Source organism: Phodopus roborovskii, unplaced genomic scaffold (genome assembly GCF_943737965.1).
Source record: "Phodopus roborovskii unplaced genomic scaffold, PHOROB, whole genome shotgun sequence".
Lineage (NCBI taxonomy): Eukaryota > Metazoa > Chordata > Mammalia > Rodentia > Cricetidae > Phodopus > Phodopus roborovskii.
Window position 1 is genome coordinate 14292287 of NW_026126416.1, and position 20648 is coordinate 14312934.

General features: G+C 38.4%; 1 protein-coding gene across 1 annotated transcript in view; it reads left to right on the forward strand.

Annotated features, from left to right (window-relative positions):
- Positions 1-20648, forward strand: part of Sel1l2 (SEL1L2 adaptor subunit of ERAD E3 ligase) — a 116836-nt gene that overhangs the window by 71802 nt on the left and 24386 nt on the right. The window contains exons 5-12 of the mRNA XM_051183278.1: positions 2064-2226; positions 9550-9603; positions 10026-10085; positions 10167-10248; positions 11796-11950; positions 12533-12589; positions 18337-18405; positions 19803-19880. Coding sequence (XP_051039235.1) covers positions 2064-2226; positions 9550-9603; positions 10026-10085; positions 10167-10248; positions 11796-11950; positions 12533-12589; positions 18337-18405; positions 19803-19880 — 718 coding nt within the window. The remainder of the gene's footprint in view (positions 1-2063; positions 2227-9549; positions 9604-10025; positions 10086-10166; positions 10249-11795; positions 11951-12532; positions 12590-18336; positions 18406-19802; positions 19881-20648) is intronic.

Below are 20648 nucleotides of genomic sequence, written 5' to 3' on the forward strand. Positions count from 1 at the left end.
TGAGATGTAACCATACCACCACCTAAATGTGATCCTCACATAAAATTCCATCAACCAAACTAGTTTATTATTTTTAAATTCAGCATCACCCAAGTTAAGAACATGAGCAAAATGAAACCAAAATAGAACATGAATGCTCTCATGTATGAGAGAAAGCACTCAGCATCCTGGTCTTCCACACTCCCACCAGAATGGCTCATCAAGCTCTGGTCATAACATTCTAGGGCTTCTCTAGCACATATTACTCAACTCTTCCACATTCCTCCCACAAACAAGTTCTAAAAGGCCATAAGCCACAAAGTCAACTTTACAATATCAATAGCCTCACACATTAGTACACATTTTCTATATTACTTACTTTTTTCATTGCTAAGATGAAACAACTTAAAGAAGGCTTTATTTAGGGTTACAGCTTGAGGTCACATCACACAGCAGGACCGTGAGACAACTGGTCACATTGTGTTCAGTCAAGAAGCAAAGAGATGGATGCTGATGTTAGCTCACTTTCTCCTTTTTATTCAGTCCAGGTCCCTATCCTGTGGGTTGGTACCACTCACATCCCGAATGGGACTTCACCCTTTACTTAAACCTTTCAGAAAATACCTCATAGAGACACCCAGAAATATGTTTCCATGGTGATTCTAAATCTAGTCAAGTTGAAAATCAAGATTAAGTCATCACATTGACCTTTGAGACCTCATCCCCAGCTCTTTGCTTTCCAGAATCTTAGCTTCCTCTGACTATGACTGATTTCTTTCTTGATATTCTGGCTTCCAGTCTGTTCCACTAGAGTACAGACCCTCTATTTTGACAGCCAGAATCCTAATGCCTAACTGGATGTCTCTCTGCCTGAGAATCTTTTTTCTCAGCCTATTCTACTCTAGGCAACAACAACTCTAGCAACTTCCCTTAGCATCAGTTTCGATGGGCCATGCATAAGATTAACTCTCTTGGTTGTTTTAAGTTAGAATCAAAGACTGTTTTTCTTTTTTTGTTTTGTTTTGTTTTTCCGGTTTGCTGTGTGTGCGTGTGCATACGTGCATGCGTGCATGCGTGTGTGTGTACTCCTATATTTGGACAAAGATCACAAATTATGGGCAATGCATTTTGGTCTTACACTACCAAAAATATGTTATAAAAGTAAGAACAGATCCCCAAACACTTTCTGCCTCTGACATGTCTTTGGGCCTTGTTATACCTTCTGGAACTACATGCAATACAGATCATGTGACTTTTAATAGGAAATGCAGTATAAGGCAATCTTATAATATCTGTATTTAACCACTAAAATTTCACACCCTTTATCCCCTAATTACAGAACAATTATTATGTTATAAAATTTTAATCAGTGGTATCATCCTAACAGTATGAGCTAAATAAGGCACTATGCCAAGCATGCCGCAGGTTATCTCACAGTAGCCGTGAGTAGGTGCTACAACCATCCCAAGGTTATGGCTGCAGAAGGGACAAAGAAGTTATACTGAAGCTTTCCAGCTAGTAATAGGTGGAGTCAGGACTTGAACCTAGCACTTAGATGCTAAAACCCTACCCATTAAAGTGTGTTTTGATTGTTATTTTTCTAAACAGTCTGGTTTGCTGTGTTGAAGAATTAGCCATGCTTTTGAAGATTATTTTAGGATATAAATTTATCAACATTCTTCTCACACAGTTTTCCTAAATGTGACATTTCAATTATGATAATTCTTGTATCTTTTGAAATTTATCTTATAAAACAAATGTTTATTAATAATGGAAGAGCTCAGCCTTAGGATAAGTCTTTAATTTTTCATTTTAGTTGGAATATAGACCTGACACATGGTATATATTATATAAATATCTTGTTTTTAGTGGCTTCATAATTTGTCAGACATCTTTGAAATTTCAATCTTTGATTGACATAAAAGGGAAAGAATTATTGGTCTGAAAGTGTAATATACATCAGCCAAGCTGCATCATTACTAATAATGACAACCACAGTTTACCTGCTAGAGAGGCATATGAAGAAAGGAGCAGTAATGTTCATCTTTGTGAATCAACTTCCTGACTTTACAATCTCAAAACAGAGCCTACGTACTCTTTGCCAGAGCAGCTGAGATGGGAAATTTGAAAGCTATGGAAAAAATGGCTGATGCTCTGCTATTTGGAAGTTTTGGCATGCAAAATATAACAGCAGCTATCCAGTTATATGAGTCCTTGGCTAAAGAAGGATCATACAAAGCCCAAAACGTGAGTTTTGAAAGACAATGAAATTTTTTTAATAGTTACATCCTCAGTTAACACAAACATATGAAAGGGGAGAAGAAATAATACCTCCATCCTACTGCATCGACTCAGACCTATGGCCACCCAAAATGCACTGAAATGGTGTCCAGGTCAGAATACAGCAGGAATTCAGAATAAGCTGTTCTAGTTCACAGGGCAGAGCTGCTCTCTAATCTATCTTCCCATCTATCCCTGTGTATATCTTGACACAAGACCTCTGAATCCAGACATTGTTAAAGTACACATAGAATGTGTTCATCTTTACAAAGAAATCCAGAACAACATCTATTCTTAAGGTAACATTTGCCTGACTTTCAATTTTAAATCTTTTATAAGCTAAGTGCATTATTTTTTCTATTTTCATAAATGTGTTTTACTTTATTCCAAGAACAAAATAATCATTTCATAAAAAAAATAAAAAAAGAAGAATTGGGCTCAGGATGTAGCTCAGTTGGTAGTGTGCTTTCCTGGCACCTATGAAGCCTTGAGTTCAAGCTCTAGCATTGCATAAAACAGGGCTTGGTGGTAGAGGCATGAGGAGCAGAGTTCACAGCCATTCTTTGCTACATAGCAAGAGAGAGGTGGGAGGTGGTAAGAGAATAAAGAAAAAGGTCTTCAAGAGTCAGTCTCCTGGCTCAGCTATTCTGAGGACCACCATGTCTTGCTCTGTGCAGCTCTTTCTACACCACCCTAATTACCCGCAACCACACACATCATTTTGTTTCAACTACTTAACTTAAAGTTCAGACATGTTTTTAAGTTGCTATAGTGCTTTATGAAAAGATTTTGTCTGACTCACAAATAAAATTCACCACCATTTACCAAAAACTAAAAAATATGAGAATTCAGAACTTATGAAGACAAAAGTAGGGTCACCTAAAAGGTGCACACTGGACACCATTCTTTTTATCATCCAGTGCAGTACAGGGACTAGGATGGAGTCGGATTAAGTTTGAATACATTATTATGCTTGCTTAGTGAATAAGCTACTTATTGAACAAAACCCTTTCCCCTTCTTATGCATGAGAATTTGACCTTTGGTTCACACTCCAGTTCTGTTTCCCAGGTAACCAGATAAGAATAAAAATTTCACTGTGTCTTTACTGAGTTTGACTTATGATGGAAATGGCCTCGGAGTGGCAAAGTGCCTTTGGAGGAGAAGAAACTATAATGAACTATTGAACCTGGTGATGGCAAATCCGTTAATGAGAACCCTGTGTCTGTACTTGTGGAGTCATTATATGGGGGACCAAGATGGTTTTCACATCTTCCCCATGGAGGTCTCATCTCCTTGCATCTGAGGCATCTGGAATGACAGCTCCTAGAAGATTGTATGCACTGTAAGGAAGGCTTAACACTTACCCACTGACACACACTGGGGTTCCTTTGCCCCATTCTTTCCAGACTCCATGGGGGTCCTGTGGGTCTGTATGCTTAGTTGAGCCAGAAGTTGAACAAAGTACCTATGATGGATAGGGCGATCTCTCTAAATCTGCATCTATAAAGTTAAAATAATTATAAAACACTGGACACTGCCACTTGTTCAGTAATGTATCTCTGACATTTAGCAAAGTGTCTGAGACAAAAACAAAATGTGAAGTTGAGTGAATTATTATTTAATTATTCATGAATGGCTTAACAGGGTTATTGTGGGATATTCAATTCCATGACTAGAACATCATGGTCATTCATTATAAAAATAAAAAGAGAGAGAGAGAGGTGGGTGGATAGGAAGGGGGTAGTGAAGTGACTGCTAAAAGCCACAGTTTCAGTCAGACAGAAGGAAGCTATAAAATTATTGTCCCCAATATTATACTTCTGAAACTTTTATACTATATAGAGTTTTTTAAATGAGACCACATATATTTGCTCTTTGTGTTAGCTGGCTCTTTATTGACTTAATACCATGGATATCTTGCTATGTAAATACATACAGAGTAATGTCTTTATTTAAAGATCCACATGATTTTAACTTACTGTGTTTAATGCCACAATGTAAGAGAATTCAGTGGACATATCTGTGAACATACAAATACAATAATTGTTAAATCTCAGAGTTTGGTTAATCAAAAATATAAATCACGGGATGTCCCCGTAATTTATGTCACCTAATTCCTTTCGTTATTTCCAAAGCACATATAAATTAAGTCAGTCAGACTACACTCTGGTCTAATTGCTTTAACATCAATCAGAAAATAATTTTCTAGGACAAACCGAGTAGCAGAGGACCCAGCTCTAAACGGCAACCGCTGGCCATAAATTCCATGACCACCTTTTTGCAGAGAAGCAGGCACTGATGGGAAACTCTAGGAAATGCAGTTACAGGCTGTAAGGTGTGCCACAGTGATGTAACAAAGCAGGGGTTCCCAGACCATGTGTGGCTCTGGGTTCTGCATCCTCATGTCATTTCCCTCTTGTGTGCACTTTTGGTAACCCTAAAGAAGTTATATCTCAAAACCTCAGTTTCTCAAACCTAAAATGATTGCTAGTAAGAATGTGCTCTCTTCACAAAGATGTTGGAAGAAGTAAATAAAAGCTGCAAGAATCCTTAGCAAATGTTAATTGGCATTAAATCATACTGGTGTATGACAATGTTCAACAGCTTGGTCTTAGGTCAGCCAGTCCTTGTTTTATACATTGGTTCCAACACTGCCCCCTCCCTGTGATGTGTCCTTTCTGAGTCTCAATTTTCTCATATGTAAAATGGAGTTATCTGTCTAGTATGTGTGTCTTTGGTCTCAAGGAAGACCAGAAGAGAGAATATGTGTTGCCCTGATATGCAAATTTCAGTCATACTGTTGAAATGTGGCAAGTTACAATGTTGCCTGGTAAGAGTGCTCTACTAAAGCCCACTGACACCTTCCCTGACATCCTGGACTCAGTTAATCTTCAGGCTGACTCCATATGGACTAGGAAACAAATCATTGGCATATGGATAAGCAGGAAATCTCCAGGACTACAGCTGGACTTAAAGCTGAATTAAAGCTATATCTATCATTGTTGCCTCTAGCTACTTCCCTAGGAATCTATTTACTCATTCATTCATTCATTGTACAAAGAACAGCCAGCTGAAGAGATTTTGTGCTACAGACCATCCTGAAAACAGCTCTCTAATAGGGTTGGTCAGGAGCATCTTTGTCGCCTGCTATTTGAGCTAGCATAATCTAGGAACACTGTCTGGATTGTCCGAAATGTTTCTGGGAACTGGGAAAACAATGTCACACAGAAATGTACCTAAAAATAACTGGAAATGTGACCAATTAATAATATTCTTATATATATTATATATACTATATATATTATAGAGTATATAATATTATCTGTGTGTTTCTATGCACACACGTATGCGTACAGAGAGAATGAATATTTATGATGTCTGAAGGAAAGGGAAAACAACCAGAAATTCTGGAAAACAATAGAGAAAGAGTGTCAGAGATCTCAGAAAGACTCAACTTTTAAAAAATCCAAATAATCTGAAGGAAATTCTTGAAGGGCAAAAAAAGTAATTAAGACTCTAAAGACAATCTGCTTAAATGATTTACAAAGAATCAGTACCTTCCAAAACACAGGAACTATAGAGTAGTCTCCATGAAAATGGCTCCACAGGGAAGGTGCATATCTGTAGCCTGAAATCTGAGTTTGATCCACCTACCCACTTGGTGAAAGGAGGTAACTGACTCTCAGAAGTTGTCCTTTGAAGGCCACATGTTTATTGTCACACGCACACATACACAAATGTAAATATTTTTAAAGCTTTTGGACTTAATGTATACACTTCTTCGGCTATACAATTCAAAACAGTTTTACCCCAGATTATATCATATAGAAATAACTACAGTTGATGTATGAATGAGAAAGATATGAGTACTGTGTTCTGTAGTTGAAAATAATTATATCTCAATGGCAGCCACTCCACATACTCCCCATTTATTTCAAATTTGAAGTGTTTCCTGGAAGGACTGTAGTCATTATCTCCGTGCTCTGGCTGAAACATCATCTCTAGTATCAATCTAATAATCACTTAGATGATTTGAGTCTTCTGTTGGGTGTTTTTGATGTTAATGGACTTATATTAGGAGTGTCTGAGTTACTCATTAGAACTGATTCACACTTAGCTTTGGCATGTGATTTGAGCCAAAAGTAAAATCACAAAAGCTTCCCAGTTTCATACGGTAATTAGAGGGAAATTGCTTAATCTTTCTCCTCCTTTAATAATTTCTTAGAAAAAGCACATAGAGAAATATTTAATTTTTAAATTGTTACTACAGACCCTGAGTGATTTTCTTTAAAGTATGGTAAATTATCCATTATGCTAAAGCCTTCAGAGTAAATCCCAGGCATTTGACCCTGTCTTAAGTACCATAAGAAAACTGGAAGAATTCAGAATCAAGTCTTATGAGCAAGCTGGCGTGCAGAATTCGACCTCCAAAACTGTCACAGCTATCACCACTCTTCTCTCAGCTCACAATATGTCCCTTTCCTGGGTTAAGACTTAATTATTTCACGATCCACCTAGTTTTATCTTATTCTTATCTCAAGAAAGAAAAGACAAAACCCACTAAAAGCTGATGGTTATGGAGTTGTTAGGTGACATTGCCCAAGCACAAAGGAAAGGACAGCACATTCAGGTGAGTGACAGCCTTAACGCCTTTCAGCTTTTCCTATTGTCCCAGATGCAGTAAACAGCATAAAAACAGTAAAAATGAGTTGTAGGCAGAGTCCTTCATTCACTGTTACTACTGTGCTGATGAGGAAGGGAGCATGACCCTGCTTTGATGACGCAACGATGGTACCATCCTGGTTCAGCCCTTTCATTTTCAGTGAGCTTTATATAGAGAAATGTCCCTTTCCCATCACAGAGTAGACATTTAATACCAGCTTAACTTCACAACTTCGCCAGTTCACACAGTTTCTGCGAAGGACCAGACCAACATGTTTGCTGAGCCCTGCCCAAAAGGGTATACTCTCAGTAGAGAGTCTTCAAATATAAACCCAAATGACACCACCTCTTTAAAGGTCAGTATGTTTGTTTACTGTCAAACTTCTGCATAATTGAACCAGATTCTAAACTGAACAGAAAGAATCAGAAATTGCCAGGAGTTGCAAGAATTTTTTTTTAATCCAAAATTGGCTAGTATCATCCTTGAAAGGGGCCAGTTTAATCATTTCAAATACACATGAGTGTGTGAGGTGCCCCTTCCTTAAAAGGAAGCTTTCTGAGCCCACTGAAGAATGTGGAGATGCTTAGAGTCAGAGGCTTTAATCTGTGTGAAGATTATGTAAAGGACAGAAGTCACATGAGTTTGGTAGAATTACTGTGCTTTTGAGGGAAAGGAAAAACTTCTAGAGTCAATTTTCTAATCACAAAAGCCACATAGGACCCAGGTTATGGCCCAGTTCAGTAAGTGCTTGCTCTGTAAACAAGAGGGTCTGGGTTCCAAGCTCCAGAACCACATAAAAAGTCAGGGGTGATAACATGAACCTGTAACTCCAACCCTAGGGAGGCAAAGACAGGGTAGTGGTCCCTGTTACTTGCTGGCCAGCCATGCTAGTAGTGTCACTTAGTCTATGGAGTACCAGGTCAGTAAGAGACCCTGCCTCAAAAAAAAGGGAAAAAAAAGTAGATGGTACCTGAGTAACTCTTGAGATTGTACTCTGGCCTACACACACACACACACACACACACACACACACACACACACACACATGCACACAAATAAATAGATTAAAAGTAACAGAGTTCTTTATCTTTGAGAATACAATACAGTTACTTCTTTCCTGGGCTGACTGGATTACTGGACCTCAATGAACATGCTTCACATCTGACAGCATTCTCAGAATCCCTGTGAAATATAATTGTGATCTTGGTAACAGTAGATGGGGGTGTAGATAGCAATGGTAGTTGAGGGATGGACGAGAGGAGATAGGCCTGGAGACTACTGGAGTGGCCCAATAAGAACTGAGAAGGGCTCACAGACCACTGCTGGAAGAAATGAGTCTGAAAAAGCCAATAAAAAAATTTTGAAACTATCACAAGTCAAAGTGTATGTAGTCTGTGGCACCTTCCATACACTCTAGCTTACCAATACATACATCACATAGTGATCCACCTTTGTGATCACATCTGGCCAGGAACTGCAGCTTGCTGCCACTGCCTAGCATCCTAGGAGTGTGGTATCCCAAGCCACTAGTCCAGGAAATAACAAGATCCAGTTTTGAAACACAGTTTATACATAGCCCATATTGCTTTCACACCATCACAAATGTGGAAAATCGTAGGTCAAACCATCTGGGAGCTGCCTATGTGTGCTTTCAATCCCATTTTCTGACTGGTGTGTCACATTTAAGTACTGATTTAACTCATTTCTGTGGTTTCTGTAAAAGCTTTTTGGATGGCATACTGTGCTGGGTGTAGGCAGGGGGCTTCCAATACTTCCATCTTGCTCTGTGAGCAGGGTTTCCACTCTTTATTTAGTATATTTTTATTTAAATGTTTTATTATGCCGATCCTATTTTATTTTGAAAATAAGAATAAGAATACTCTTTAGGGGTGGAGAAACAGCTCAGTGGTGAGCTGGGCTCTGGGCTCACTCCCCATATCACAAAAAGCAAGAAGAATGGAAAACTTTAATACACCAAAGGAAAAGTTTATTTACACCAAAGTAAAACATGCATCAACCACAAGTTTATAATATTTTTTAGTTTGCTTGCTTTTGTTTTGTTTCTTTGAGACAGGATCTTTCTATGTAGTTCAGGATAGCCTAGTTGCCATGATCCTACTGCCTCAGCCTCCTGGGATTACAGATGTACACCACCATGCCTGAATTTAATATTTCATTGTTATGCTTTATTCAAAGGTACAACAAGAATTATCAAAGATTCACATATATAATTAAAAGCTCTTTTCTTATGGCATTATGAATCAATTAACAGTATAACTATTATGAAACTTTGTAAGATATCCATTATCAATATCAACAAAAAGTGATGGGGTTGGAGAGATGGCTCACTTGCTGGTTAAGAGCACTTGTTGCTCTTGCAGAGAACCAGGATTTGATTCCCAGAACCTACACGGTGGTTCACAGCCATCTCTCACTCCAGCTCCAAGGAATCCAGTGCCTCTCATTTGACCTCTGAGGGTATCAGGTACACACATGATGCATATAGATACATGCAGGCAAACCACTCACACATAAAATGAAATAAATAAATCTAAAAATAAATATATAGATAAAAATGATGAAACAAATTGACTGGCTCAGTTTTGTGTTTTCTTTTGCCCTTTAGGCACTAGGATTTTTATCTTCTTATGGAATAGGAATGGAATATGATCAAGCCAAGGTAAAGTCAATTCTATTTTTTTTCTGGAAAACATTTTATTTTTATTTAAAAGGAACACTGAATATAATTTATTCTTAAAGAGGCTCATTCTACTGTGGTATTAAAAGTTCCCGCTCAATAGAGAAATTTAGCAATGTGCCACAAACAACTTAAAGTCTCATGTTTTTATACTGAAGGTAGATATTATCTACTTTGTAGGATTTTAAGGTGATAAAAATGAACTGCCATATGCCATGCCTTTATTACAGACTCTACACCCTGGTAACCCCCAATAACGGAAACCATCTTAACAGAAGAGATTGAAACTTGGGGGATATTTTGGAATGGCTTTCAGTTCATTACTGGGGTGGGAATGAATAAACAGTGCTAGGCTTGAATTCCAAATTTAGAACATCAATATAATTGTATTTCTTGTATCATAGGCACTGATATATTATACCTTTGGAAGTGCTGGAGGAAGCATGATGTCCCAGATGATTCTGGTTTGTAAATATCCTTAGACCAAATGCTGTATAACTACAGCATTACCTGAATATTAACACATATATATGTTTGCATTTTAGGGATACAGATATTTGTCAGGAATCAATGTTCTACAAAACTGTGAAGTTGCCCTAAATCATTACAAGAAAGTGGCAGATTATAGTGAGTAATTGTCATAACTCTTGGTGTAGGGGGTATTGGTAGGTTAGTTGGAGTTTTTTGAGACAAACTCTCATTGCATATAGCCTTGACTGGCCTGGAATTTCCTATGTGTAGGACCAGGCTGGCCTGGAACTCATATAGATTCATCTGTTTCTATCTCCCGAGAGCTGGGATTAAAATTGTGCACCACTATGCCTTGGTATAATATTTGTTTCTTAAAAATAAATATTAAGTGAACTCCCTAACCTATATAATGTTGGGTGACTTGTTTAAAAGTTCTTAATGGGGGTATGGTGGTATGAGCCTGTATCTTAGACAGTGTTCAGTCTAACTTAGTGTTAATACCACCTCAATACTCATTGAGGAAAACATTTTATTTGGGACTGGCTAATGGTTTTAGAGGTTTAGTTCATTAGCATCGTGGTGAAGAGCATGGCAGCATGCAAACATTCCTGATGCTGAAAAAGGAGCTGAGAGTTCTACATCTTGATCCTCAGGCTGCAGAAGGAGACTGTGTGCTTGAGCATAGGCGACCTTAAAGCCTGACCCCACAATGACACATTTCCTCCACTAAAGCCACACCTACTCTAACAATGCCATACCTTCTATGTGCCGCTCCCTTCTTTCAAACCACCACAGTATGTAATCTCTGTATTTGGGACACAGAAACAGAGAATGGTCACTTCAAGTTTGAGGCTAGCCAAGACCATATAAAGAGACCCTGTCTCAATAAATAAAAAAGTGAAAATGAAAAAGAAATTCTAATGAAACAAATAAAAGACATGCACAGGAGGGATCACTCCATAGTTCAAACAGTCACTGTTCTACCACCCAATTTTTGTGTATAAAAATAGAGCATGGAGGAGTCTTCATTCCTTGTGACTCTTCAGAGTTGTATGTCACATTGCATCTTGCAACATCACTCAGAGAGATTATATACTGTTCTCAATAAGTCTTCCCAGGAGTAGATTGCGCCTAGTTAATTTGTGTATTCAGAAAAACATCTTAGACATCTGGGAAAAGAAAGAGCTTGAAGAAAACACTGTTGGATTTCAGAGGCTATTTATGACACAATCATCTCACATGCTTAATGATAATGGAATCACTGTGTATATATTTCAAATAGTACTTTTTGTTAGGAATATTCCAGCATATGTATCTTTGTATTTATTCTCAGACTATTTATGGGGAAGAACTGAGTAGCCCTTATTCTTATATTGCAATTCCCATCCCAAAAATAATTAGCACAGAGGGATCAATGGGTGCCCCCTTTAAAGCCTCTGCTCAAATCCCCTTGCCCATATCCTCACAAGAATCTATGCTGATAATGTTTAAATGAGATTCAAAAGCAAATACAGGTTTTCCCCACTGTTTTTCAGATCCAAATAAACAAAACCCAGCAAACCCCTATTTCCTATAGCTCTTCCCTGTCAGAAGTCCAGATTCCTGCACAATTTGAGCAGAATGAGCCTAACTGTGTTTCTCAAAGTTAACTGTTACCTCGTGCAGCCTGAGTGTTCCATTTTCTGGTTTGTTTCTATTCACAGTTGCTGACAAATTGGAAAAAAGTGAAGGTATTCCAGTGGAAAAAGTGAGACTAACTGAGAGACCTGAAAATCTGAGCTCCAACAGTGAGATTTTGGATTGGGACATATACCAGTACTATAAGTTCTTGGCAGAAAGAGGAGATGTTCAGATACAAGTAATGCACACAGAAAAGACCACATTATTAGAACATGCCAATTACCTTCTGAGTGCCAGGGGGATCAACAACACACTACTTTGATTGTGAATCTGCCCCACTTTTATTTTTGTGCCCTTGATACCAGCAGTTTGGGGAGGGCTTATTCAAGAAGGAGTTGCTATAGTGATGGCAAGATGGCGGCAGTGCTGTGGTGGTGGTGGTTTTGCATTTCTTCCTGGAAATTTCACTTTTTAAAAACCTAGGCTTTGGTTATGGGAAAATAGCTTCTCCAATGTTGGCATTAATGCAGATGGATTCCTGGGGATGCAGGGTGGGAATATCTGCATCAGTACCTATGTGATCTTAGTGAAACATAGACTATAGCCCTTCATCCATGAACCTGGTCCTCAGCCAGTGGCTTTCTGCCAAAAGGAAGTCATGTGCCTAGTAGCCACTGATCATGCAGCTACTGGAATGTTCCCCACCTCTTTCAAAGCTTGCCAATAACATCAAACTGAAGCAATGCACTACAGTAAAATCAACAAATAAATGCTATTTTATTTAAATTAGTAAACCATTTTTTAAAAAAATCATTTCCAGGTATCTCTTGGACAATTACATCTCATTGGGAGGAAAGGCCTAGACCAGGATTACTATGTAAGTTGATCTCAAACTTCAGTACTATAGAGGCTGCTGCGGAGCTTCTCCATATTTGCCTTCTAGTCCTTTGAGTGTCACCTCCTCTGAGAGAGTTTCTAGATAACTCCAGTGTTCCGGTACTTACACTCCCACACCATTTATTTTCCACGTACCACTAACTCCCTTCATTCTATTGGCCTTTATTGCCAATAGAATGTCGCCACAATGGAGTTTATGTGCTTGTTTCTATTGCTCACTAGTTTGTCTTCTATTTGGTATAGTGCAATCAATAAATACATGTTCAGTGAATGGATGCTAGTAACATACACAGTAGTAGATCATGCCTCTCAGTGGGGAAAAGCACCACTCCAGCCAGTCTGGTATTTCAGTCCACTGAAGAAATTATTAGTACACAGCTCATTTTAAATGTGATGCTCCAGTTTGCTTATCAGCAACTTAAATATCAAAATGCCCAGGAATAACTATCCTGCCTTTCCCCATCACTGCTCGCTGCTTGACTGAATTAATTTCTCTCAGAATTTGTTGTCATGGGGAACAATTTGGTCCCTCTGTGACCAAATTTGTAATTATTAAAAATTGTGTATGTGAGATTCTTGATTAGATTATCTTGATTTTTCTATACGCATATTTTAATTTCATTTGCATTCTTAAAAACATAAAAGCTCAGAATGAATTGGATTAAGAAAGCTGGGTGCTTGGGTGTATTTTATTAAAGTAGATTCAGCATAATTAAATTAAAACTGGCAGAGGAAAGATATCAACCCTAAGAGCAACTGCATTATCCTCTCTGCTACCCGATATAGAGAAAGAACTAATGTCCTTTTCCAGAATGATCTACAGAGTCTTGGATAAAGGAAGTGTTTATAAATGTTTTCAGAATAATGCATTTCCTTCACATTTCATTGTAAAGAAAATGCTACAAACTAATTAAATTAGGGATTTACTTAGATCCAATAAGAAGCCACATTTACAAGAGGGGAAAAGTTTAAATAATGAAACTTTACTTACCGCAATGTCTGAGACATTTTTCATAATCACACACATTAACTGCGGCACAAACCATTATTCTACTGAGAAAAAAAAGTAGCTGTCAATATAACTTTAAACTATCATCTGCCGTTGACAGTAAGATCTATCCTGACTAAAATGTACATTGTAGAATGAGCAATTGATAATTTTCTTCAAGGCAAGGTCTCCTGTATCTCAGACTGGCCTCAAACTCACTATGTAGCATAGGATGACTTTGAACTTCTGATCTTCCTCCTTCCCCTTCCTTAGTGCTGGGATTACAGGCATGTATATGATGCCCAGTTTACGTGATGCTGGGTGTTGAATCCAAGGCCTTGTCAAACTAAGCAGTCCCTTTATCAACTGAGCTACATTTTTGTCTCTGCTCAATGAATATTTAAAGGATACATGAATGGCTGGGTGGATAATTATTCTGTTTTGTTTGTTTTGGGCATGAGCTCATGTAGCCAAAAGCAGGCATCAAAATCATTAGGGAAACTGAGAATGACCTTGATTTTCTGATCATCCTGCCTTCATCTCCCAAGTGCCTCCATCTCCTATCTCACTCAGTTTATACAGAACTAAAGATCAAACCAGGCTTTTGTGCAAGCTGGGTAAGCACAAGTGCTCTACAAACTGAACCATACCTCCAGATAGTCAAAATTTGTGAGAGCAATAACTTGATCTTACATATGTATATTCACCAAAGTGACTTTCATGGCAGTTTCGTGTGATATTAAATGCATTTTTACAGCTAGAGGTGGTGTTAGCACTAGGGAGGCAGAAGCAGGTGGATCTCTGAGTCTGAGGCCAGCCTTGTCTACAGAGTGAGTTCTAGGACAACCAAGGATAATACACAAAGAAACCCTGTCTATAATAATAATAATAATAATATCTTTTAAAATAAAAACTATCACACAATAGAAGCAATCACATCCGAACTGATAAATTTAAAAAAGAGAACTGAAGTTCCAAGTAGGCAAAGACAGTGAAGTAAAGAAAACCACAATACTGGAGTAGAGTAAGCTACAACACTGAATGAAGTAAGCCATGACAGTGAAGTAGAGAGTCGAGGCAGTGGAACAGAGTCAGCCATGACACTGGAGTTGAATAAGCCATGTCATTAAGTGCTGTGTGAGAAGCTGCCAAGTCTCGTGAACCTTATGGGATCACATTGTTCAAGGGTTGGGAACTCTAGGACTTTTATTTGCTTCTAATTAAATTGTTTTCTTTTAAATGTTCAAAATATCTTTTTCCCCAGAATGAAACTTTTTTCCCAGAACTTTCCAGTGCAAACTAATTGAGAGCCAAACTACTAAGCTGAACTTTGAAATGATTTTTAGGACCATAATACTTATACCAAAATGTCCTGCAAAGACTGAAGTCCAGGTCTCTTGCTTTAAAGGTCCATATTCATTCATTTTCAAAATATGTATGCTGCTTATTATATTGAAGACACTGCTATGTATAAAGGATCCAACATTGAAATAGTCAAACAGATAAATTGATAGGTGGGGATAGAACAAGGTACCTGGAGAACACAGAGGAGAATCTAAATGGGGAAATCAAACCTAGAAACAATGAGCCTTGCACAAATGACACAATTATTTGGGTGTGTGCTTATCTCTGGCCCACAGTCTATGACAATAACAACTTGAATGTACTCAGTCTTGCCAGGTCTCAGAACCCAAGCAGGGCCAGGCCTGGTTAGTATTTGGAGAGAAAGATCAACCATACAAAAATCTCTTTTTCAAACCAGTGGTTTTTTTTTTTCCAATTGGCAAATCATACATGGTTTTAATTTTCTCCTATCTAACACTGATATGAGTCCAGAGATTTTAGCTTCAAGATTTCCCAATGATTGTAGATCTCTAATGATGTTTATTTTCTAACAAAATTAAATCCTTAGTTTCATAGTCAGAGCCAAAGCCTCCATTTACTTTTACAAACCCTAGATTTGGAGTATGCTATTCCGGCCACACTGAACCAATGATGATTTTTCAGACAGTTTAGGCATTCCCAAAGGAATGAATATTCCCTTTCTCTTGACACTCCCCTAGTTTCTGATGGCCTCAATATAGTGAGGCTTCTATTACTTTGGCCTTCCATTTACATCATAAAGGCAGAGTGCCAAGGACATAGACACTGTATTTAGTCCTCTTATGGAATATATATATATATATATATATATATATATATATATATATATGGTGCATGACTTTAGATATCATTAAATGGGAACATATATTAATAGTACCTTCCTTATAATGACAGTATGAGAATTTAGGAAAAGAGCCATAAAAACACTTGTTAGGAAATAGTACAATCTATACTCCTCTCTCATTCTCTACCCATATAATTATTCGGGGCCATTCCTTTTATATCCTTACCTATTCAGTGTTATTAACAAACGTTCATTTTTATTTTTTCTCAGCACCATTGTCAGGCAGCAAATGTAAGAACCACATTTTTAAGAATAATTTTTAAATATCCTTTTATATTTTCACACATGTATTCAATGTATCTTCAACATAATTATTTCACCCCCTTTCTCCCTCAGATCTCTTCCCCAAGTATATCCCCCTCACATCCTCTTCATCTATACATACATACATATAGTTAGAAATTCTTCTATGTATAAATAAAATTAAGCCCAGTTAGTGCTACCTACAGTCACATGGTGTGGTGCCATCCACTGGGATATTACCAACCTAACAGTGGCCAAACCCTCAAAGAAATTTGACTCTCTACTCCCCAGCACTTTCAACTATCAACAGCTCCTCAACCAGAAATGGGATCATATAAGGTCCTGTGCCATGCATGCTGTAATACTAAATGACCTGATCTAGTACAGTTCTTGTGCAGGGATCCACAGCTGCTGTGAATTCATAACTGCAACAGCCATGTCATTCCAGAAGACAGCATTTCCCAGCATCCCTCTCCATTCTTAAGGCTTATATGTTCTTTACATTTCTCTTCCATGGTGTTCCTTGAGCCAGTGTGAGTAGGGAGTGAGGGATAGGGAATGATCTAGATGTTCCATTTAGGGCTGAGCATTCAACCATAACTTATTCACACATCTTTGACAACCGTGAGTCTCTGTATTAACTGTTACTCACTGCAACAAGAAGTTTCTCTGACCAGGGTTGATAGCAGCACTAATCTATGGGTATAAATGTAAATATTTAGAAACAGATTGAGAATATGGGCATTCAGCAAAATGAAAGTAACTTGTTTTCTTTCAGGGCCTATGACGTCTCTAGCTGTGGGCTTTTGGTCAAGTTAACCATGCCAGCCATGAATTTTCTCTTGTAGATCTGACCTTGAATCCAATTATAAAGATGTTGGTTACCCCCAACAGTCATTCCACTATTTCACTAATGGGAAAATGTTACTTGCAGGTCACTATTATAATATTCAGGATCAACAATAGATCATCGTTGATGCCTTTTTTCAGATGGTGGCCTGCATAGCAACTTATAGCAATATGAAATCTAAGGGACCATGATTCTGTTCATTTGTGAATGAGTTACAGTGCCTAACATACAAATAGGCATGTAGCATACATCAATCAAGTTTTCCAAAGGACAAATGACTAAAAGGGGATGAGGCAATGAAGTCCAGCAAGGTGCTTTTGTACTTAGGTTCACACAGAGGACTAAGAAATATGGAAGTAGCTCTCAAATAAGATGGCACCATCTGTAAAGTCGATTTTCATCATTGCATATTAACTTAGTCAGGACCTTGGGGTTGTATGGTTGTTTGTTTTATATTTATTATGTATACAACATTCTGCCTCTGTGTATGACTGCACACAAGAAGAGGGTACACCAGGACACCAGAAGTCATTATAAATAATCGTGAACTGGGAATTAAACTCAGGAGCTCTAGAAGAGCATCCAGTGCTCTTAACCTCTGAGCCATCTCTCCAGCCCTAGTTAAGACCTATACAGAATGAATCCACTGAGCTCAAAAGATGCATTGTGTGCAAATGCGACACCCCAGAGTTGTTTATAGGTCTCCTTCTTGGGCTCATTCACTTTTATTTCTCAGGAATTTTCTAGAAAGTTAAGATGATGCCTAGAGAATGTAGCAGTAAGAGTTAAAATTATTCTAAAATGTTTAATCTTATTTCTTAGAAAAATCAGAGGCTTTGTTGTTTCATTTTGAATCAGAAGAAAGTGTTTTGATGTTGACCTCTACACAAAGACATGGTCTCAGCAAGCAGCGGGGTGTGTCTGGCCTTATTCTGCCTTATAAACATTAGAATTCTGCCAACTATATACAAGCTGTCTCAAAATAAGTACACCGAAGCCTGCTTTTCCAAATACTGAACTATTTAAATTTGTAGCTGAGATTAATCTTTCACTATGAAGCCACATGACTACCCAGCATTTCCAAGAGTGAGATGAAAAGAAATCTTTACATTCTAAATTAAATTTATGTGTGAATATAACATATATTCACCCTGTTTCAGAACACATACACACACATGCACATATATATACATATATACATGTATATGTATATATATATATATATATATATATATATATATATATATTCTCCCTCTCTTCAGGTTTATGGTTATAATAACACTTGGAAGAGTGCCTTAAACAAAGTGGTTATTTCATAGATATTTTCAAATGCATATTGAATGAACAAAATCTGTTTCAAAAAGCCATTTTGTACAATGTATTTGTGACTGGCAATAATATTGTTCTTTTTCCTTCCAGAAGGCACTATACTACTTTTTAAAGGCAGCAAAGGCTGGGAGTGCAAATGCCATGGCATTTATAGGAAAGGTACATGCTTCTAGTTCATCAGTACTTGCTCTTTCTTTAAAAGCTAAGAAACATGGGGACTGTGAGATGTCTCAGTGCATTAAGTGCCTGCTGTCAAGCATGAACACCTGAGCTTCCTTCTCCATCTCCTGCCTCACGCCCCCCCAATAAAAAAAAAAGGATATCATGGTTAGGCAGTTCTTTAACCCCAGTTCTGAATAGATAGAGACAGGTAGATCTTTGGAGCCCATTGGCCAGCTAGTCTAGCTGAATCACTGAGTCCCAGGTTTAGTGAGAGACCAGGTAGAGGGGCCACTAAGATTGTTGTGCAGGTAAAAACATCTGCCAGGGAATCCTGATGATCTGAATTCAATCACCAGAAACTGTCTGAAGGTGAAAGGGAAGAACCAACATGCATATACACATATGTACACACACAAAATGTAGCCCTGACTATCCTGAAACTTGCTACCTAGATCAGGTACAGGCCTCAAACTCACAGAGACTCATCTCCCTAAGCCCCTTGAGTGCTGAGATTAAAGATGTACACCACCACTCCTGGCCAATAAAAAAATAAATATTAATTATATATGGTAGAGGTATATCAAGGAAGACATTCATTGTGATTTCTGGCCTACACATCCACATATCTCACACACACACACACACACACACACACACACACACACACACACACACATATGTGCACTCTAAAGATTGACCAGCACAGCTAGTTGAATGCAGGGTAAGGTTTGACCACATTTGAAGACCTCTTTTAAAGCATCAGCTGAAGAGGCAGTCAGCACTCAGGGAGCCTTAAATACACCTGGCCTGGACTCCTTTGTAGAGAGTAGTTTTCAGCTCATGAGCTTTCCTAAAACCCAACAAGTAACAGTCCAGTTGTCATCAGAAACTGGTACAGGCCCTGGCCCCATCAGATAGTTGTCTCTTTCCTCCATCCCTGGAATGAGAAACAGTTCTACCTAAACCAAAGTCAAAATCAGCCTTTATGCCTCCTATGATGGGCTATTCTCTCTCATAAAGAGATGCTTTCTTCACTCCCCAGGCTACTTTGGCTCCCTGTAGCCAGTTTGCATTAGTTACCATGGGGATGAGTACCCTGCTTCTAGAAATGTTACATACTGTAATTTAGATGCAAGAAACATGAGAAAACACGAGTAGGATCCATTATTTTTTGTCCTGGGGCAACATCATTCTAGTGTGTATGTAGTAGGTGACATTAGTTGCTTTCTTACTTGAAGTAAAACTAAGATAATGTGAACTACTTTAAAATGTGCAATTTTGTATTTATTATACTCACAATGCCCCTGTGATCGTTAATGCTATTTTAAATATTTTAAAATATTTGTATCACTTTTAAATGTTTTTGCTATTTATATCCTCTTTTTTATCCATAGATGTACTTAGAGGGCAATACTGCGGCACCACAAAATAATGCCACTGCCTTCAAATACTTCTCCATGGCAGCCAGCAAGGTATACCCTCAGTCCATGCAGTAAACGTATAAGATAATTGGCTTCTATTTCAAGCAGACTGGTACCCAAGAACTGACTTCAAAGTCCTAAGCCCACATGATAAGTGTAATGTGAGGACATGACCACTCCAAAATACGGTTGAGGGGAAGGTTTTTATTGTAGACCCAAGGAAAAGTACAGCTGTAGGAATCTGGAAGAGCCCAGAGCAGGGACTATGGCCAGCAGACTGAGAGGAGGTTAAGGGGAGAGACAGGAGAACCAAGAGAGAGAATAAGTGAAGAAAGGAAGACAAAAGATCAAGAGAGCAAGCGTGTGGCCAAAACAGCAGGGTTATATAGAAACGAGAAGCTGGGGGGAGGGAAACCTATGAGCTGGAGAAGTTTAGGGTAGGGGCTGGGTCAGAAGAGCTGGGAGGAGTCAGGGTGCCAGCATAGACAGGTATTTGCTAAAGTGAGAGTATGGAGGCCAGTCTGCACCTCGGTACACCAATAGGCTACACAGTCAGCCGGAGTTTCTTTTGGACCTGACAAAAAGCCTAGAAAGGGCTTTTATGTCCTGGAGAAGTATATCATCAGCAATAAAGTACTGAGCTGGAGCATGGAGGGTTATGGCCTGTCTTCTGTCTTCTGGTAAATGAAAAAGGCAGTGATTCGTGCCGCCCTTGCTGGAGCCAGCAGGAAGCCAGACAGAAGCACAGGTTCCCTGTCTCCTGAGCAGTAGATGAAGCCTCGACTCGGGAACAGGAATAAAGGGGTAGGGGTGGAAAGG